This window comes from Mastigoproctus giganteus, chromosome 6 (genome assembly GCF_048544385.1).
Source record: "Mastigoproctus giganteus isolate SK-2022 chromosome 6, ASM4854438v1, whole genome shotgun sequence".
In the NCBI taxonomy this organism is placed as follows: domain Eukaryota; kingdom Metazoa; phylum Arthropoda; class Arachnida; order Uropygi; family Thelyphonidae; genus Mastigoproctus; species Mastigoproctus giganteus.
The window spans coordinates 169813472-169836508 of NC_143580.1; the positions used below are offsets into that span (position 1 = coordinate 169813472).

Genomic DNA, 23037 nt, shown 5'->3' on the forward strand with positions numbered 1-23037 from the left:
ATCGTAAATGCAATATGATAGAGTTTATTACCCTTTTATAATAGATTGCATCAACAGAAAAGCCCAATAAACCAGAAACTGCAAATTTTTTTATTGTTTTATGGTAGTGACTTCCAGAAATGTGCTTTAAAAAAATATCACAGAGGTGTTCAAAATTGATTCTTATAACTGAATATATGATAACGATTGAAAGTGTAGTGCATTTTAATGATTTGAATTGGTTTTTTGAAATTTGATTCTATCAAGAGGCTGATTCTACTAACCAGTGATCACTGGCACCTACTTATTTCACTTTATGATGGGCTTACGATTGTCTCCAACCAGACGACATGGTCCTTTCTCTCAGCGTTTGTAAACATGTTGCTTTTGCATCCTTTAGTTGAAGTGATTTTTTGTATTGTGCTTTAATTGGTATATTAGTTTTAATTAATTTTTTAATCAGTATGTACAATTTTCATTATAAAAATCACCTTTTAGAGAGATAAATAGCTTAGTTATATAGCGAAAGTTTCAACTTCTGAATTCTTGGAACGAATTAGCAAAAAACAATGTGCTATTGAGTTCACATTGTGATATTTTCATGTTACGATAGTGTTTCTGGAACGGATTAATATCTAAAGCGGGGAGTCCACTATAATGTGTTTTCCATGTCTTTCCTAAATTCTTCCCAAGATTTTTCTTTAAATGAATATGTAACTGTAACCCTTCTTTTGTACCTGTTGTTCGCAGTTCATGAGATTTTATGTCATGCAGTTTTATGATTTCTAAGCTAATCAGTGGTTAGGATTAATTATTAATTGGTATCACTTATTTAATTTCCATCACTGAGTGAGTATGTTTCTTGAATAGTGAAGTGAGGTGTTCCTTGTACTTTCCCCCTCTGTTTCCTGTTGATTTTAATTTCTTAAATGTGTGCATTTCATTGAAATAATCCATTCTTGTTTGAAAGATGATTATTTGTAAACCATTCTGGGTTAAGCTGTTTCTGTGACATCTAGTTAGATTTGAGGCAGCTTATGAGTCACCCTGGGAAGGTGTGCAAAGGTTTTGCCTAGTCAGTTATTACTAGGATGTTTTTTGTTTGAAGTTTTTTTTCTTGTTTGTTTTTCATTTGCAATAAGCTACACAGTTAAGTTGTCATTATTTGCACACTGCCATTGTATTGAAAATTTTTTGTGAATTCTAATTGTCTAAATAGTTTTATAGGCTCCTATTGGATTATCATTTTCTCCTTGCATTTAATAATATGCAGTAGACCTTGTTCTGGCGCCTCTGTAGCCAGGTGGGAAGGAGCAGCAGTCGTAGCACACGCTTCTTGATTAGACCGAGGTTCGAGCCCGTCACCACCAAATACGGAAGATGCGGAAAGGTCAGGGAATGACCACCGCATATCCCGGAGCAATATGGCCTTAGTTGCTAATGCTCCTAAAAACCAAATAACAAACAAACAAAGACCTTGTTCTATAACTTTCTGTTTTGGCCTGATGACAAGATTTCACATGGAACACAAAAGCATCACCCATAATTTGGTTATTTAGTTGATCAGTAATAATTAGGTTAAGATGTATGTAAGAATGTTAAGATATACACTCAGTGATCACTGAATTATGACCACTTACTTTATACCATATTGGGCCACCATTCTCATGCATAACAGCCACTATGCATCTAGGCAGACTCCACTAGATGTTTTAAGACATCCGTAGGGATCTGCAGCCATGCTGACTACAAGGCTTTCCATGGTGTTGGACGAGATGATGGTTGTGTGTCCATACACCTCACTTCCATTCCAAAACATCCACAGGTGTTCACTTTGATTGAGGTCAGCTGAATTTGGAGACCAATCAAGATGGGTGATATCTTCCTGTGTTCCTTGAATCACATGTGCACAATACAGGTCTGATGACATGGTACATTATCATCTTGGAAGATCCCTTTTCTGTCTGGGTAAAAATACAACATGAAAGGGTGCACGTGGTCTAGTGGCAAATGGGTCCAGGACCTCTTGTTGCTTGCACCCTAAATGAAGGCATCCATCAGCATTGCACCAGGTATTTGGACTCATCTGACTGGTACACTTGTTTCCAGTGTCTAATCAATGTATTGTTGACACCACAGCATTTGCCATCAGTGGTGAAGAGAGGGCATCTCTTGGGTGGTCTACTGTGGAACCCCATACATCTGAATATGTGCTGCATCTTCATTTGAGATATTGTTCTTGCATTCCCCATGTCGTATTACTTTGTCATCCGTAACACAGTGACCTGCTATTTAGCTCATACAATGCACTGTACCTTTCACTCACCATGAACATCCACCTTGCATAATCCTTTACAGTTCTGTCGGTGGGAGGTCGTTTAACCCATTCAACACCATTCTTTATGAAAACAAAAAAAAACCGCAGTGGGCTGTGAGCAACCGACAAGAAGTGCTGTTTCCGATATGGAAGCACTTGATGCATGCATTCCCACAATCATGCCCTTTTGGAACTCAGTGATATCTTTACTAAGTCCCATAACTGCTACTCTGTCACTTTGACGCATGACCAGATGCAAGTTTCCACTGCTATAGCGTATAAAGCTGTTCAGCTTTTTATACTTCAGGCTATGTGGAATATTCCATTACAGATGAGTGTGGTCATAATTCAGTGATCACTGAGCATATGTAATGCAAATTATAATCTTATACTTGCATTTTATTAGAACCATCCTGTTGGGACATGCAGTAATTTGCAAACTAGTGCAGAGACATATAGGACAAATTTTGAAGCCTGTGCAGTCTAAAAGACTTTTAACCTTTCTTTGGTTGTATGAACTAAGTAGTGCGTGTAACCAAGGGATTACCAGAGGTGAAAGCGATGCTATTAACAAAGGTAATAATTGCAATGCAACAATATGTTAATTAGTAATTATCTCTTAAGAGTAGCAGAAGCTCTCCGAGTCTTGACAGAAGAGAAGGAAGCATTATGCTTTTTGTTGTCAAACATATCAAGTAGTTGAGAACTATCAAGATGTTATCGAGTCAGTCTGGTGCAACAAAGTGATGGGAAAGCAGAGATGAACATTTGAAGGCATACTACAGAAAAAATGACCGTGATAAATATGATAGTAATTTAATATTAGTACAGGCCAATCGCAAGAAAGCAAGCTTATACAGCATCAGCCAAAAAAAAAAAAAAAAAAAAACCATGTCACCCATCCATTTGTTCCAAAAGTTTGTCCAGTTCTTCCTTGAATTTATTCAAGCTATCAACTTCCACAATGACAGATGGAAGTTTGTTCCAGCATTCAACTGCCTGGTGACTAAAGACAAATTTCTACACATCTATTCTACAACTGTCTTTCCTCAATTTGAATTTATGCCCCCTCAGTCGCATAATCTGAGCAAGAGGAAGAATCCCATCAGCATTGAGTGTGCTCAAACCATTCAAGGCCTTATACACCTCAATCAGGTCAACATGTAGGTGCCTAGTCTCTAGATGCTGCAATTTGCAGAATTTAAGCCTTTCTTGGTAACAGCAACTCTTTGTTCCCTTCACTAATCTTGTTGCCCGTCTCTCTTCTTGTTTCAGCAGCTCTACATCCTAACTAAAATGAAACCTCCAGACCTGTATACAGTACTCAAGGTGTTGTCTGACCACTGCCTTATACAAGGGGATAATCACCTCCTTATCCCTGGGATCAAAATTCCTGTATATCATTGACAAGACTGCATGAACTGCTCTGGCAGCCTGTGTGCTCTTCTCAGAAAACTTTATATCTGACTGCACAATTACAGCAGCTTGTGTGCCATTAAACACCCATACCACACACACACACACACACACACACACACACACACACACTGCACAGTTACCTCCAGGTCTTGTTCATTCTCTAATGCCCTGATTGTAGTACCACACAGTTGGTACGTTACTCTGGGGTTGCTGCTACCATATGCAGTACTTTGCATTTATCAATATTAAACTTCAGTTGTCCCCTCTCAGCCCATCTGCCCTAACTTTTCTAGATCCTGTTGCAGCAGTGTACAGGTGACCCCCGCTTAACGCTGATAATTCGTTCCGGAAAAACAGAGCGCTACGTGAATCCGCGCTAAGCGAGCGCCGCATTCCCATAAGGTCACATATGTATTTGTGAGTTGCGGTCGGTGCCATAGGATATTTCCTAATCAATAATAAACGGTAATAAAAAGATGCACAAATGTCGGTCAAAATATTTAATATTCAAATATTTGTACATATAAAATATTCTGCATTACATACGTATATAATTATGTGGTAACTACTTATGTATCAAAATTAAACTTAAAATTCCAATTAAAATCATGAATTTAATTGATCTAAATTGATTTAATTTAATTGATGAATTTAATCAAGAAAAATGTGTCGATTTTGGGTTGAACTTTTGCCCTCTTCCAAATAAACTAAAAGGGGTATTAATTTTAAATCCCCTGCATCGTTATCACCCAACAATAAAGTCAACCGATCCTTCGCCGCTTTGAAACTCGGCATGTTTTTTACTTCTTTCAATATGAAACTTCTGTTAGGCATTCGTTTCCACAAAAGTCCTGCTTCATCTGTGTAAAAACTTGTTCAGAAGTATAACGCATAATATCCCTCTTCAATAATTTTAACAAGTTCTTTTTTGAAAGTTTCGGCTCCTTAATCTGCATTTGAGGCTTCTCCCAGGATTTTAAATCTATTCAACCAGCCTTTACTAGTTTTAAATGGTTCCACATTTTTTTTTTTTTTTTAGGTGAGTTTTCTTCAGATCATCATATTTGCTAATCTCTCTCTCTCTCTCTCTTTCTTTTTTTTTTTTTTTTTTTTTATAATATTTAAATTAACTGAATTCTGCATTGGATATTATCTTCAATAAAATCCTAATAGCTGGCCTAGCCCTAGTTGCTTGCAATGGAGCAGCTATCTTTCCTGCTGCTAAAATTAATTCTTTATTTTTTTTATAATTGTTCTTGCAGTTAAACTTGCAAATCCTAAATTATGGCACACATCTGCTTGTCTTTGACCGGAATCGATTCGCTTCAAAATGTCTAATTTAATTTTCAAATTCAGTCTTTTTCTTACATTTATAGTCTTCGTACTGCATCCAGACGTTGTGTTGTTGCTTTTTCATTCTTATCGGCCATTATTAACTCTTCAAAAATGTAACTGCGTTGGTTGCATTAATTATGATACAATGTTCGAGTAAACTGTCCGTTACGCACGATGTCTAATACTGTACTGAGTGGTGACTAGACTTCGGATAAATGCATATAACGCAAATATTACAAGCAATATACAGTAAACCCCTGCTATTTGCGGTTTCGCGTATTCGCGGTCGCTGATTTAATATAAAATGAAACCTAAAAAAATGTGAATTTTAAAGCGCTGTGAACATTTTCCACCATAAAAAAACGTGGGCGTGGCTAAAATTATCTTTTCCGGTCAAAACAGCGCTCAGTGGTTTGGGGGGTGAGGGGTGACAAAATCGCGAGCGTAGATGTTTCTCGCTAATCCTTGTTCAGTATGTGTTATGCACTTGTCATGGAAGGTTTCGTCGTTTGCTTTTAATTTATATGCTTATAAATTGAATAAATTTATCAATTTATAAATTGATATGCTTACAAAAGTGATAAATCTACCGTTTTGCAGTGTAAAACAGACTTTTTCTAGTGTGTTAATGGAAGAAAGTGACTTTATTGTGGACAAGTTCTTTCTAACCCGTACAAAAATATGGCTACGAATAACAAGGGAAATGTGAAACGATCAAAGAAGGTGATGACATTAGCGAATAAAATTGAGTTATTAGACAAAATTTCTAATGGTGAAAGTGTCTCCTCAGTGGCAAAACATTATTAAATCAATGAGTCAATGGTACGATCAATCAAAAAATCGGAAGAAAAAATCCGCCGTAGTGTCCGTGAAAACGCGCTAATTGCTTCAAAAATTTGCTCTGTAACTCGTGATGTTAAATTAGAAAAAATGGAAAAAGCTTTAAATCTGTGGATAGAAGACCGAACTCAAAATAAAATTCCGTTAAGTTTACTCATCATTCGGGAAAAGGCAAAACACCTTTATCAACACTTTAGAGAAACTGGTGATAGCACTGGCGGGATAAGTTTTGTAGCTAGCAAAGGCACTGGTTTGAAAGATTTGTTTCTTATTTTCATTTCGATGTCATATGCTTGTATTTCACTATGTACATAGTCATATTATGAAGGTACATATAATACATACATAGACAAAATTTTAGACTAGTTTTTCTTATATATTTCATACTTTGGAACAGAACCCCTTTATTACTATGGGAGCCATAACTCAGTATTCGCGTTTTCGATATTTGCGGCATTTCTCAGGAACGTAACCCCTGCGAATAGCAAGGATTTACTGTACTTGATCATTTTTTAAAAGGTTGATCTCGAAACCCGTAACAAGTCACTGTACTGCAATTAAATTAGTGCGAGAAAATTTCACTGAGCGTGGGAAAATTTCTCAAGTCGGCGTGGGAAACGTTTTAATGCTGTTTTGCTATTCATTTTCAAGCTATCAACTCCATCAAATGAAATGATTTCATTAAATATGCCAAAAATGCAATCTGTAAAAGAGTGTTATAGTGATCTGAGACAGCGTTGTAGTCAGATACGGGTTATAATATAAGAACAGTGTTATAGCGAGTCAGCGTAAAGTGAACCGCGTTATAACGGGGGCCTGCTGTACTGTCATTACTGTCACTAACAACCCTGCTAACCTTTGTATTGTCTACAAACTTGGACATTAAGCCTGATATACACCTTCATCAGTATCATTGATATATACAGAGAATAACAATGGGCTCAACAGCGAACCCTGAGGGACTCCACTAATAACATTAGTCCACAAAGAGCAGTGTCCATTGATTACCACTCTCTGTATTCTCCCGCTCAACCACCCTTTATCCATAGCAGCAACTTGTCCTTAATGCCATTCTGCTCCAATATGTCAGCAGTCTTCCATGTGCAACAGCATCAAAAGCTTTCTTGAAATCCAAGTATATGATATCAATCTTTTTGCATTTTGTTCCTTTGGGACTGCATCGTAGTATCCAGTCAAATTGGGCAGACAAGACGTTTCCCCATAACAAAACCATTGGAGGATCATCTAGTGTTGTCTAGATGATCCTGCAATGCTTCTTTAACCAGTGACTCCATTATTTTCCCTGAAACAGAAGTTAAACTAACAGGTCTGTAATTACTCATGTCACCCTTAGATCCCCATTTGTGAATTGGGGATACATTTGCACATCTCCAGTCCATGGGGACCTCCCCTGAATCCATGGATACCCTCATAATTATGGCTAAGGGTTTGCTTACTGCCTTTGCTGCCTCCTTTAATATAATTGAATAGATCCCATCCACCCTAGTGCCTTCCTTATGTTTAACTTCAACAATTTCTCCTCCACTTTACTCTCAGTTATTATAAAATCATTTAGCTACCTGTTAGTTTCATAAACGTTTAGCCTCTGCTTGCTCACAGAATTTATGCAGATAAATGTAGTGTATAAGCAGATATGAATGTATTATCATTGAGGGACTTTAATTTTCAAGAGATCTATTGGGACCTGTGGGTGGTTGCCAATATATCTTTTGAAATCGAATCCAGAAACATACAGCAGTATGTTTCTAGATTGATCAGACAACTGCTGCACATTATAGAAATGTCACACAGGAGAACAATATTCTTGACCTGAATTTTATCAAATATTTAATTAATACTGTGAACTTTTGCATTAAGGAACCATTAGTAATGCATTATATCTAAAGAGAAAACTGTTATCTAGGGTAAAGGAAAGGGTTTTAATTTTTGCAAGGAAAATTATGATGGCTTTAGCTAATGTCTTTTCCAATATGCTATGCAACAGTGATATGGTCTTCCAACCTCCAAATAGCAAGGCCAGTACAAACCTCATAATCATCTGTTGGATTCTCCCCCCCCCCCAGTTAGCATAAGTCCATCAAATTGGAAATAAAGGAATTTTATCTCCAGTTTAATAGTTTGAGATTAATTAAAAGTTTGCCATTTTGATAAACTTGTAATCAGCTGACTCCACTTCATAGTTGAAACAAAACCTCTATTAAAAAATGTAACAACGTTCAAAATGAAAATTAGATTATTGTTTATTAATATTTGATTATGTACTGTGATCTCTGCTCCTCTTCTATTTCAGATTTTATTGATGTTTATTTAGTTTTAGTTTATTGTTATTTGGTTTGGCTGGCCTATATGTCAAAAAAAGTAGTAAATGCATTTCAAAAAATTATTTGTAATTCATGTTATGTTATTGATGTCGTTACATTCAAAACTAAAAGTGGCTGCATCTTCAGTAATGAAAGGTGTAAGGACTCATGTTTTTTATACATCTTTAATATATATTTTTCATCTGTAGAATAGGCTCTCCTAATTAAGTTACATAGTTATGGAGAATCCTGCATAATAAGCATTTTTATGCCATATAAATATTTTGTATTATTAAAAATTTTTATACATAAGAATTACTGATGTATTTGTTAAAGGTCCCTGCAGAGGTATAATTTTATAGGAAAACAAGCTGTTCTGCATGATAAATATCTAATAAATTTTAATTATTTGTTCTACAGAGCAGTGTTTATCTTTATATACAAGAATAGTAATTATGGTTCCAGTTTTCTTTTAATAATTCAGTTTATTCCCTTAATTTACTTTAATTAAAGCAAATGCATTGCTTTAATTTAAAGCAATATATTTGCTTCATGCTAAATGTTTATTAGTTTTGATGTCTAAATGTTTGTCTTTTTCTTGAAAATCATGTTGATTTTAAAGTCATTAATCCTGTAATTCTCTCTCTTTAGGCTTTTGAAGCAGCAGCAAGTATTGGCATTTCTAAATTAATCGATCCATCAGATATGGTAATATGTGTTGTACCAGATAAAATTGCTGTTACCACCTATCTTTCTAAATTAAGGACGCATTTTAGTGAAAATAGATTGGAGTTTCATTATGAAGAACAAAATGTTTGTAATTCAGAGATTATTTCATCAGAAAATCACAAAAATGTTTTATTCCCTACTTCTGAAAATGAAGCACAAAGTTCTGTATCCCCAGCATCCCTAAATGTTATCAGCATTTCGCAAAATTTAAGTGATTCTTCTAGTCATTCTGATATTATTTGTGATTCTCAAAACTCCAGTGCCACAATATGTAATCCTACCTTATCAGTTTGTAATCAGAATGATAATGCTGTTAGTAAAGAAGAAGATATTCAGGTAATTTGCAAAACTGAAGATGAACTTCATTCACTGCCATGTGCAGAGCAGTCACATGCAATCCCATCATTTCAGTTGTCATTGTCATCACTGAACATACTACCTAAACATGAGAAGTCATTTTTACCTAAATTAAGAACTACTGAGCTCCTCAAATTTCACAAAAAATTTTCTCACAAGGAAAATCAAAATGTAAATCAAACAAAGAGTCAAACGTCTTGTAAATTAAATACAGATTCTAAGAGTTCCCCAACTCAAGATAGGCCTAAACTCATGACAAGAAAACAGCTCATGAATCCATTTGACTCAGATGGAGAAGAGGAAGAAGAACTAGCTGCACAGAGTGGACTTTTAGACAGTTCTATTTCTTCTCAGAAAGAAAAGTTGTTTCAGACTCTGGAAGAAGAGGATTCTGTGCCATCATCCTTTCCTCACCTTTCTCCTTCAAAGGAACCTGTTAACCACAGTGATAAATCAAAATCATGTTTGTTACAACTTTCTGGTGATGACTCTGAAGACAAAAATAACACAGTTGCAAATACACCTTATATATCTCATCCAGTTATAGATAGACTGTCCACTTCTACAAGAGATGGTCTGCCCCATGAGGTGCCAGGATTGTTAGATTTGTCACCAACAAGAATAAACCGAACAAATTCTATGCCAAATGGCCATCTTGGCACTATCACTGACCGCAAGGTAAAGATAAGATGTAATTAAAATATTTTTATTAATGATTTTGATTAATAAATGAAGAATGCATGTCCAGAAATTAATTATTTGAATGTAGTTTTGTCACCTGGTTTAAAAGGAAAGCATGTCCGTACTACTTTATAACTCATAAAATTATAGGAGTGGAGGAATTCGGTTAAATTTTTGAGAAACTGAAATTTATTCAAGCATATACCAGTATCACATTTCAACATATTTGTTATTCAAATTATTCCCAATAGTAAAACTGTATTTTTTTTTTGTTATTATTTTATCTTTTCACTTAATTTGAAAAGTCAACTTATCAAGTGATATATACACTGTTAATGAAATTCATACTTTGTAATCTGGGCACTTAACTATAGCCACTCAAAAGAACTTATTAATGGGTAGTCAGTGAATAGGTATTCAACAGGGGGGAAAATGCTAAAGGGGAAATGAAAACATACTCTAAGATGTCTGGCAGAAAGTTGTTTACATATTTATTTGATTAATAAATGTATAGATTTGAAAACAGAGAAGTGTATTTTATTTCATAATTTCAGAATTGCTGTATTTTCTGAAAAATGTTCTTTAACAGTTCATGTTATGAATTAACTTGGCAGTTGTGGCACCCTCATCTAAGGCAAAAGCAGTCGCAGGCCCCTGACAAGTTCCCATATTCTTTTAAATTTTTGGAAAACGTTCTTGGGTTTTTTTTTTTTTTTCTGAATTCTGCTTGAACAATGCCAATATTTCAGCATTTCTTAATATTGTAATGATTATTGGATGCAACTTTTTAAGTTTAAAAAAAAATAAAATAAAATTTTTAATACAAAACTGTATGGTTTTTCACCCTTTATTTAAAAAAAAAAAAAAAAAAAAAAAAAATCAGTTTTGCTAAATATTACAAAAAGTGTAGACATAAAATAGAAGTATCATTCTCCTTATTCACTTCCATTTTCCCGATTTAAAAGTCCTTTAAATGTGTGTAATTTTATACTGTGTTTTTTTCATATATTTCTGTTTATTGTGTATATTCAATACTATTAGTTGCTTCCATTTTCAGGCTTATTTCAAAATTTATTTCCAATTTGGCACCACCCATTTGTTGCATGCGAAATTTCAAATTGTGTATAGGAAGCAACATACATCATTGCAAACATAATAATTAATATGTTCAATATAATAATTTATGTTGCTTCCCATAGAGTCGTGGCCATTTTGAGAGAATACCAGGGTTCATGTTAACTTAATGCTGTAAAAACAATAAATCTTTTAAGAACAACTAAGATAAGACAGTAGATTTTTGTTGACCTAGCAGGAGAAGGAAAAACAAGTAACCTGAAACTTTAAATAAACACAGCATCAATGCTTGTATGGTACTATACCATACTCCATGCAAAATCCAAATAGTTGCAAAAACAGCTGGAAAATCTGATAGGTTGTCACACCCAATTTCTGTAAGAAAATCATAATTAAATCACTTTAGAAACTATTGCAGTAAAAGTTTGACTGTATTTAGGAAGATAGAAAAATTTCACATTTTTAATCATTAATTAATGCTGGAACATTATTTCAAGTGGTGCCTGTTGGGTGCGTGATCCATCACTGCTGCCGGGTTAAGGAATGTCTGAATTTTATTTGTGTGGTACCTGGGTTAGTAATAGTTTAAAACAAGAAAATAATCATCTTTGATAATTCTAATTTCATAATTTTGTAAAAAAAAAGAAACTGTACATGCATTTTTAAAAATAGGAAGTAAATCCAGTGATACATATTTATCTTTTAAATATTTTATGAGAAAATATTTTTTGAACTTTCTTTAAACTTTTAGTATTCCCAGAGTTCTCTATTACGAATACAGAAAATGTTTATAAGCAAAGTTGGTATATTACTGATATATTCACTGGAGGACACTGTATATAATACTCTCATAATGTATTTAAATTATGTTAATTTATATACATTATGAACATGAAATATTATACAGTAAGTGCCGGTTATAGTGATCACGTTTGCAAATTGAATTTTGATTCTAATAAACAATGATTCTAATAAGTGAAAATCAACAAATATTATCCACAGGCAATAAAAATACAGATATAAAGCACAAATTTACACGTTATTACCAAAAGTTTGTTACCGATTAAATGATGCATGAAAATCAGAAGAACATTATGCACAGGTTAGCAAAATAAACTTATACTTATGTAGAGCTTAATTAATATACATATTAATTAAACATAACACTTTGTAATGTAATTAATTTTAAATAGTCACTTATTTTAGATTGCTTTAAATTATCACTACAAAGTCTATTTATAGATTTTTCATTATTGTATAAAGGTCTATATTCCCAATCACTTGCACCAGGTTCTTCCAACTCTCTCCTCAGAACAGCTGTAGCTTCATAGCCGTCCTGAGGAGAGAGTTGGAAGAACCTGGTGCAAGTTGTGAATTCCAGTCACAAAACGAGTTTGCTGTTTTGTGACTGGAATTCGTTCTGGTTCATTTTTCTCCTCCTTGGCAAAATTATCAGTAATAGACTGGGCAATTTCTTCTTCTGTTAAAGCTGTAGTAACGACCTGTTTATAACAGATTGTACAAACAAAAAGGCCCAATAAACCAGAAACTGCAAATTGTTTTTATTGTTTTATAGTTATGACCTCTAGAAATGTGATTTAGAAAAATATCAGAGAGGCATTCAAAATTGATTCTTATAACCAAAGATGTGATTCTAATAAATGATGAAAGTTTATTGATTTGAATCGGTTCTTTGAAATTTGATTCTCTAAAGTGGCTGATTCTAATAAACAATGATCACTATAACTGGCATTTACTGTATCTACTTTTTACTTGAACATTAACTGTAACTACTCAAGCGCTTTTATATAATTTTTTCTTTTTTAATTTATATGCAGATAGCATAGTAAATTCTGAAAATAATTTGATAATTTTAGGATAGCCAGACATTTGGAGATGTTCTTTAAGGCTTGTGAACTTAAAATAGCTGCTTGAGGTGAAATCTGGGCTTTAGATAGGATGCAGAAGAACTTAAAATCCCAGTGCAAAAATTCTTGCCAATGTTCCATGGCTGTAGTGAGGTCGTACATTGGCATGTTAAGCTACATTGCTGCAATGCCATTCTTACCCATTCGATTCTTTTTCAGGATCTCATTGTACTGACTGAAATGACTGTAGCAATCTCTTTTTTCAAAAATTCAGTGTGGTTAACACCCATAGAATCCTGCAAAACAGTCAACGTCACTCTGCCATCTAATGCTTAGGCTTCAATTTTTTTTTTTTTTTTTGGACATGACGTTTTATGGCAGAATTTCTTTGACTGTCCTTTGTTTTCCAGATTATAATGGTGAATCCAGAATTCGTATCCAGTCAAAATAATGTTTAAAATATGCCTTTTTGCATTCAGAAGTTGTGAACTAACTTCCACTCATCTTTTGTTTAAATCACATGTTCAAAGATGCTTCCATTTACAACTGTGTAATTTGTAAACAAGCAACCATGCAGAAATGCTACTTCGTGCAACAGTATACATATAAATTTAAACCCCAACCTTGATCACCTTACATAGTCACCTGTAATTGAACCACAGTGGGAAAAAAAAACCTGTACTTCTCAAAATACTTTTCACTGATTGTCTTGAAAATTTCCCCCACCCCGGGAACATATGCTTTCCAGCTGTTGACTTAGAGAAAGCTCACTTCCTGCATTGCAGCTGGCAGTGGTTTATGCTGCATACAGAGTACATTTCTCTTTCTACCAATCTCAATCCAAACATTTGGAAGGAGTACCAGCTGTTTTTCCAGATATTATATCTAATCAGCATTTCTTTAGAATGCAACATATATACTGCAGAGCTTCTTGCTATCAAACTTGCTTTGGACCACATCGAACCCAAGCATATAAACAAATGTATGTTATACGGACTCAAAGTACTCTACAGGAACAAGACTTTCATATCTAGTCGTATCAGATTCAACAGAAGTTAGAATCCCTGTCAGAACTTAAAATGTTAAAATCTGTTTCTTTTGGATCCCAAATCACAATAGGATCAAGGGAAATGACATGACCATTGAGTCATGACCATTTAAAGGACTTTCACCCAGTATTATCATATATCAACTATAGGTAATTAACTTGATCCAAATGCTCATCAATATGGCAAATGATGTCGCATAAGGAGAGGAATAAGCTAAAAATAACCTACTGAAAACGATTACTAAAATTATTGATTGGTTATGTTTCTGTTGAATTATAACAAATCGGATACATTGAGCTTTACATACATTGAGCACATGGTACTCAATGTATGTAAAGTATGAATGGAAGAAGTTGTTCTAAGTAGGCTTTTACATGGTTATCTCTCTGCATTCCATTTTTGCACCGAGCTGATGAGTCTGCAAAAAAAGGAATGTGCATGTGTAATATTGCCTTAACAATACAATATATATTAACAGACCACCCACATTTCATAAATGAACAGCATACTATTTTTTTATCACTTCTAGGCACCTCTCTAAGCCTTTTGCACTTTTCCAGATTTAAGCAGACAGTGGCAATATCCTAGATACCTTTTCCTTTCTGCAAAGAATAAATTGCCATCATCAGATTTAAGTGGGAATGGATCCTCCCTGTCAGTCAGCAGTTGCTGGAAAAAGTATATTTTTGACTATAACAAATATAAAGAAATCCCTAAATGAAATCAAAACTGACTTGGAATGTGTGCTAGTGGAAGCTGTTGCTTTATGCAGTGAAAGACCTGAAAGGCACCTTTCAGATATAATAGAACTGAAAATGGTTGTGATGTGAGTTTGGTACATTATATGGGAGGAAAGGGTTTAAACAATCTCAAAGAAAGTGAAAGCAGCAAGGAAGAAGAGTGATGCAATTCAAAAGCCTCAGCTGTTGCCTGAAGCATTGGTAGAGATTTTAGGCAAGCCTAAGATTCTGGCTGACAAGAAGCTTGAAAGGAACCCTTTGATGAAATGTAGTCTAAACTTTAAGACGATATTGAAGTCCCTTGCAGCCTCTTACAAGGAAGTTATAGGGATTTAAAACAAAAGAATGTCCACAACAATTTTTTTTTTTAAGAACATTGCAACATTACCATAATCTACAGACTATTGTAAGTCACTTTTCCAGAAAGACCTTCAAGAGTATCTCATGTGACTAATCCATTCTCCTGTGTCACAGTCATCCTCATTATCTTTTCAATATCTTCATCGTTGTTGGGTTAGACGTGTTTTGTAGTTTATTTATTTATTCTTAATATATTATATTTATATTTATTTTTGAAATAGCAAGCATGATTATTACACATTAATTTTCATTAATCATGAACATTCACCTTGAATTCCATATGAAAGGTCCACCTAACCCCTCTTTTTAACTGGTTTCTGCACACCCCTTAACTTTCAGTTGTCATGCTCTAACTAAAATTTTTAGAAAAATAAAAACATTGCTAACATATTGAAGTATCTTCTGCAGAAAATTATCCTACCTATAACTGTAGCATGTTTTAAGTTATGTTTCTCTAGCCACCTCAGTTGAAATAGCAAGCTCGCTGGCTCTCTCTCTCTTAAAAAGCTTGTTATGTCTGATAGTTTAATTTTAATTTGAGTTACTCCACTACCTACTGAAAACAATTACTAAAGTTATTGATTGGTTATGTTTCTGTTGAATTACAACAAATGTTAAAAAGTATGCATGTTAATATCGAGGTTAGGAAGAGGGTACTGAATTACATTAAACTTTTTTTTTTTCGATAACATGAACAAAATCAACTGATTTTGACTAAACCATGTGCTGAAAACGAAAATGACAGTAGAAAGTTCTTAGCACGTCAAATTTTCGTGTTAGCTTCTTGCTCCTTTTTTTCCAAAACTTATGAATTTTTACTTATCTAAATGTACTTGACTACTTTTCTTGTAAATTAATTGATTGAAGTAGAAATGATGACAGTAAACATTCCAAGTGGATAAAAAATAATATATTTAAACTTTATAAATACCTATTTGGATTTAAGTAAGCAATTAACCCACAAAAGTGGAGGCTAAAATAAGAAATCGTACTACTTACAGTTATTTTTTACTCTTATGAGCAGAATGGTCCTCACTTATCAGAAACCAGCAATAGTCACCCATCATCCTTGATACCTCTGCTCCATAATGTGGATATCTTGGTGGAATCGTTCCCCCTGCTTGTCACTGACAGATCCCAAGTTGTCCAGAAAGAAGTCCAGGTGTGAATGTAAGAAGTATATCTTCAGCGACATTCGGCATCCTAACTTTTGATAGTTATGCAACAATTCTTCTATCAACTCTTTATAGTTTTCTACTTTTTTATTCTCTAAAAACTTGCTAACAATGGCTCTGAAGGATTTCCATACAGCTAATTCAGTGGCGTTAAGTTTAGTTTCAAATATTTCATCCTTTCAAAGCTATCTAATTAACTAATCTAATCTAATCAAAGCCATCTAAAAAAAAACCTCGCATTTCACCCCTCCATTCATTCCAAATGCCTGTCCAGCTCAGCCTTAAATTTATTTAGGCTATCAACTTCCACAACAAAAGATGGAAGTCTGTTCCACCAATCAAATACCCGCTGGGTAAAGGCAAATTTCCACACATCTATTCTACAACTGTCTTTTCTCAATTTGAATCTATGCCCCCTCAGGTTCTTAATCTAAGCAAGAGGAAGAATCCCATCAGCATTCAGCTTGCTCAACCCATTCAAGGCCTTATACACCTCAATCAGATCACCTTGCAGGTGCCTAGCCTCTAGGCACTGCAATTTGCAGAACTTAAGCCTTTCTTGGTAAGAGCATCCCTTTGTTCCCCTCACCAATCTCGTTGCCCTTCTTTGTACTCATTCTAGCAACTCTACATCCTTTCTAAAATTAGGCCTCCAGACCTTGGCCCCTCATATTAATTTCTAGCTTCTCATAGACACCCATCAGAACACTGAGTTGGCACCTAATTTTTCTTGACACTCTAGGCATCTAGCACACACAAAGACATCCTCCTTGGCTAGATCATGGCCTGTTTTAGAAAGTTCAGCAAACATATCATATTTCGCACATTTTTTAAGGCTTCGATGCGTTGGAGAATCACTCCCTTCGTTTCTCCCCAGAGTCACAGCACTCTCACTAGTCTGTGATCTTTGCTTCACAGCTCTAGTCTTGGTCATGATTTCCATTTAAATTCAGTTCAATTTACAATGAAATTTAATAAGATTAATAAATATTTTTGATTAATTGATAATACTATACTAAGCTAACAGATTCCTAATACAGTGCTTCGTATTGCGTTATCTAGTTTTACCTTATACCTTACACTGTCAGTTCGAGATATATACATTATGCTATTTCGTATTAATTAAAATATGGTGGCTAGTTCAACAATATTGGCGCCAACACCAGGAGTCGTAACTTCCAAAAATCACTAGTTAAATTCAAAATAAGAAGCTAATGAGTGCTACTAAACCTATTTAATATCTTTGTAAAACAAAATGTAGTATGTTAATAAACAAGAATACAGTAAAATTATCAAAAATACCTATCCCTTTATAGCAGCCAAAAATCCACTGACCCTTCTCTTCCGTGACCAGAGTGTCCTCATATTAAAATTGTGTACCAAAATTGCTTTTAAACTGAGTTTAGAAGAATCACTGAATAATCTCCATTCTTCAGGATTGTGTTCAAACCCTAGTTCATCTATCAATCCATTTACATCTTTGCAGACACAAAGAGAACTTCCATTTGATAATAACCGGCAAACTTTTCATTTCGGTTTCTGAACACAGAAATCCTTGTGGTTTTTGCCAGCAAATTCCACTGTTGCAACCTAGATCCTAATAGCTCAGCCTGTTGCTTTGAAAGATTTAAATCCCTAACCAAATCATTAAGCTTACTTTGCTGAATTAAGTGTGGGGTTTTGTCATTTTCAGGATTGTAACAAGGATCAGCAGACATTGAGGGGACAGGTATTGGCTCTAGTGACTCTTTCTGTTCTTCTGGAATAATGATTTCTTCACAACTAGGTGGAGGAATAGGGAGTTCTGCTGTGTGTGTGTGTGTGTGTGGCACTGGTCTTATTGTGGACAGAAAGTTGGGGTATTTTATTTTAACTCTATTTTTCCTTGAAACCCCCTTAGTATTTGTGGGGCAGAAATAACGATCTTCGAGGTGACTTGTTCGTTCTTGCCAAGTCATTGGAACAGCAAAAAGCATTTTAGAATTGTTCCCCTTCATCATTCAGTCAGATTTACATAGCACGTTATACAGCACTATGTGGTTGCCCGCCTTTTATCCTGATCACCCACGTGACAACCAAAATAAAAATAATAAGCTTGTTTCACCTTGTCATTGATTGATCGACATTGCAGCTTCACTCTAAATTGTCCACAAACATAGCAAAAACTGGCGAATTAACACATACACGGCATTTTTCATTCCATTGCACGAGTTTTCGCAAGACCAAAATGGAACTTTAAAACACCACAACCTACCACTAGACCTTAAAAATTGAAACTAACCCAAAAAAATGTACATTTAAGGGTGAAAGACAGCTTGTAAACAAGTTGTCTTTTACAGAAGCGCCTGGCCGCCAGAAATATAGTAGGGTCCAAACAGAGCCATGCCGAAGGTTGGCGAACGAGGCTCTTGCCTCAGGTTAAATGCTGAAAGGGGCACTAAAAGAAAGATTAAATAATTACCAATGTTGCTATCATTAACAGTAGGGTGCAATTTTTCATTCTTGCCTCAGGTACTAAAATGGCTCTGCACGACCCTGGGTCCAAATGTGCTGCCACATAATAAGGATAAATATAAAATAAAATAAAACTAATATTTGTGTACCATTAAATAACACAGATATGTCTCTTTTGTAACTATAAATTTGACCAGGAAAGGTACAGAGTGCGATGTTGGACGATTTCATTGATTTTGTAACTATTTTACATTTTTTTAAAACTGTTTTTGCATTTTTGTAAAAAATGTGATGTGATAGAAACTCTTTACTGCCATATTTGTAATAAGCACATACAAATTAACATATGAACTGGCACATTATGACCCATGTAGTCCATGCGCCACTAAACCCCAATACAAATCAAACCAAACAAATTAACAAAAAATGCTTACTTTCACCCATGTTAGCAAAACTTTGTTGATCTGTGTTATTGTTGTTTTCAATACTTCTGTTTTAAATCCTCTAGCAGGTACTTTAGTGCCCTTTGTACACCACAGACAAATTTTAAAAATTAAAAATGCTTGTTAGAAATGGCAGTGCAAATTTTAGTATTCCTTTATTATAATATACACTTTCAGTCTGCATAATTAATTTTTTTATTTGAAGAAGTTTAGCTGTAAAATATTTGTTAAGGTTCTGTATCTGTGTAATGGAACAAAGTTTGCCATTAGACAGACGTGGAACGGAACATTACACACACACACACATTTCCCATTAACTCACATTGGAAATGAGTTAATTGGAAATAATTTTTTTTATAAGAAGACTGCTATTAATAAAGATAATTGTTCTTATTGTCCAATATAGTGTCAGAATGAATTTAAAGTCTACCATTTTCAGTAATTTCATGCCTTTTATCCCAAAACTAAATGTTGTATGAAATCAACCATGCATCTGAATTTGAATAGGAAGTTGAATATGAATATCCAATCTCGTTTTATTTTAACTTAGCCAACGTTGTTGTTAATTTATTTGAAAAAAAAGTGAGACTTTATATTCCCTCCTATTGTGAACTGAAACTGTTACTAGGATTTTTGTGTTATAAAATTAAAGCTGTGATTGTTAGCTATCAGCTGCCCTGCTGGCTCATTTTCTTTGATGTATCCTTGGTCTTCACGATCTTTGATCCTCTTAAAAGTCGCTCAGACTGCTCACCATATTGACATTGGGCTGTCAATTTACTTTATATGTTGATCCTCTTGTAATGATGGGTTTGAAGGGGAGATTGGTCCTAACTAGTTCTTTTTTGCTTTGATGTGGAAAGGTATGTTTTTATTCCCTTATTATTAATAATATTGTTTCTTATGCTAGAACACAAGGTATGCAGATGTGCTCCAAACCTAGGCTTTTGTAAGTGGAGGATGGTGTGGTTTTTCATTGAATATTTTTGGTTAATCATTGAATTTTGGGATGAATTTGATCTTTTGGAGTTCTTGAAATTCCTCTTCTGGGCAGGTAGGAAGAGCACTCAAGGTATTCTTATTGTAATCTTTGATTTAATGTTGTGGGAATTATTTGAAGTAAATTTCAGGATTCTCTCCATGTATCTCACTGATTTTCCAGTGAGCCGTTGTGGCATATGTTCTTTTGCTTATATCTATGGATGATCAAAAAGGGAGGGTAAATGTGTCTGTTCAAGATGCTTTGCAATGTTAGTTTTTGTGTGAAGGTAGTCTGTCTGTGTGTATTTCATTGTTGAGTGTTTTGGTACTTTTTAGCAGGATGTTGGTGAACGTTAACTTCACGTTCACCAAAATCCACAACATATGCATATACTGTGCTTGGATGTTTTTGAGCCATCGAAAGAGTTCTGAATGTCTTTAGGTTCCTGGATATACTAAATGTGAAACAAATGGACTTGTCAATATAAGGTATGTTCGTGTCAGACGGCACCTGGGATTTCTCCCATCTCTGCGTGTGTTTGCTGTATTGAGGACAGTACAATGTCAAGCCAGAGACTTGAAAGTGTGTGGGCCGTGTCTGTGCAGTGTGATGTGTTGTGCCCATTGTTTGGCCACCAGGCCCCACTAGGGACCCGACGTTGCCCATACCTCACCACATGGAGGCTAGCCAGGTGTGTCCAGTATCACAACAAGTTGCTCTGGCAGCTCCTGCCACCTGGTTTCCTGGGATTTCAGTGGCTAGGACCTTAAAAAAAAAAAAAAAAAATGATGTTTTTTAAATTCATATGTTTGACGTAAATGCTTAATGAGATTGCTGTTAGGAAATCGCTGGTTCGGGTTGAACGCTAGAGAAATGTCTTAAAAAGGCCTAATAGGTCAATTGTCAAAAGTAAAAATGCCAACAATGAAAATGCTGACCATTAAAAGCACTTATACTTCAAAATACTGACAGGATGAAAATGCCATCTTAAAACACTGAAAGGTTCAGAATGCTGATAGGTTCAAAGCATGAATGAACACTCAGTGCTGATTGAGCAAGCTTGATCAGCATTGAACTTGCTCAATCCATTCAAACCTTAAACTCTCAATCTGATCACATCACAGGTGCCTAGTCTCAATGTGCTGTAATTTGCAGAATTGAAGCCTTTCTTGGTAAGAGCACCTTCCCCTCACTAAGGCCATTTTCATATTACATTTTTTGTTTGATGATTGGAGTTATTGAAATAACAAAAGTAAAAATGTAATTGTAAATATTGTGTGCATAATCTTTGATAAGGAAAAAAAAATCAATCAGAAATATTCATAAGCAGCTAGACATGTTTAACTTTTTCATTCCATATCCTTTAGAAGAAACATATACTTCTAAAACAGGACTGGAAAGATTAGTACAGTGTCGTGTTTCTGTGTATCCGAAATACGTGATCTGAACTTCTTAGGTAATAACTTGTACAAGTTAGACCAAAACCTAACTTTTAAATAAATCTAAATATATCCTATATATTTTTCCTATCCTAGATACCACTTTCTCGACGGGAGGAGTTAAAAGAGCGACTTCACCAACGTTTAGAAGAAGTGAAAAAGGATAATAACAGACCTGTTAATGAGGTGAGGCAATGGTTACATTTACTTAATGGCATAAAATAATGAAGCTTTAAATGAAACAAGTATAGTTTCCAACAAATATTGAGCTACTAAAAATGATAGCAAGCTAATAGAATGAAAATATATACATGTAATACAAAAATTACATGGTTTTTTTTTAATAATATTCATTTATTTGATAGCCTCTTTGCATCGTGCAGGTGACATGTACAAGACAGTCATACCAGTGAAAAAAAAATATTTTTTTGAGCTCATTTCATTAAACAAATGAGCCATCATGTTAATAAGTTCCTTTATTGGAAAATCGTGTATTGTATATTTCTTTAGTAAAAACCAATTCGAGAATATTGCATATTGTCACCTGTCGACCATGTCCTTGCTATTTGTGATTTTATGTGCATGATGATTTTAGTATTTAATAATGATTCATTCAGATATGGGTACTTTGGTCCATTAATTCTGAGTTTATTGAGCAAGTCATAGTGTTTTTTTCATGTATACTTATTTAAGATTTGTACTGTTTACAGCATGTATATGCTCCTGGAGGTACAGTGCATTCCGGATAATGGGACCACATCGGGGAAAATGTAGTCCTATTATGCGGCTGGTCCCATTAACCGTAGCTTAAGGGAATGCAAAAAAAAAAAAAAAATAAGTTCAAATCACAATCTCATTTATTAAACTACAATGGAACTGATTAAGAATGTACAAAACTTAGAATTAATGAAAAACAGGTTCAATTACATTTAATTACGAACTTATCCAAAGTTGGTTGCTATGTGCTCTCAACTGACTTCATATGAACGAAATCACAGTAGTTTTTGTTTCCTTCCTGCATAAAATAGTGTCATAAGTCAGCAATACATTTCATTGCATCTTTGTATTTCACTCGGTCAGGTATGTCATCTTCATCACTAGCCAACTCTAGATATCTTGCACTGTTTCGCTAGAATTTGATCAACAATGTCTTCAAGATCATTTTCATCATAAAATTGTAGATTTTCGTTGACACACAAAAACTCCTCCACATTTGTAACTTGCTGAAGTGACAGCACAGTTTCAGTTTCGACTGGTGCTGTTTCATCATTTTCTATGTCTGAATGCTGAAAGCCAACGTGAAAAAAACAGTTTTTAATTGTCTTGCAATCGATCTCATGCTAGCTGTTTGCAACATATTGTATCGCATGTAAAATTGTCACCTTTGCACTAATTTCCTTTGCTGTTGATGATGACGTATAGCGGTTTTCTTCAATGGCTTCAAGTATATAGTTAACCAGTTTTCTGCGATACGT

General features: G+C 34.6%; 1 protein-coding gene across 4 annotated transcripts in view; it reads left to right on the top strand.

The window, feature by feature from the left end:
* The window catches only part of Ehbp1 (Eps15 homology domain containing protein-binding protein 1), a 524539-nt gene that overhangs the window by 168070 nt on the left and 333432 nt on the right, over positions 1–23037 (top strand). For all 4 annotated transcript variants that reach the window (XM_090376583.1, XM_090376585.1, XM_090376584.1 and 1 more), the window contains exons 9-10: positions 8863–9975; positions 21659–21748. In XM_090376583.1, coding sequence (XP_090232709.1) covers positions 8863–9975; positions 21659–21748 — 1203 coding nt within the window. The remainder of the gene's footprint in view (positions 1–8862; positions 9976–21658; positions 21749–23037) is intronic.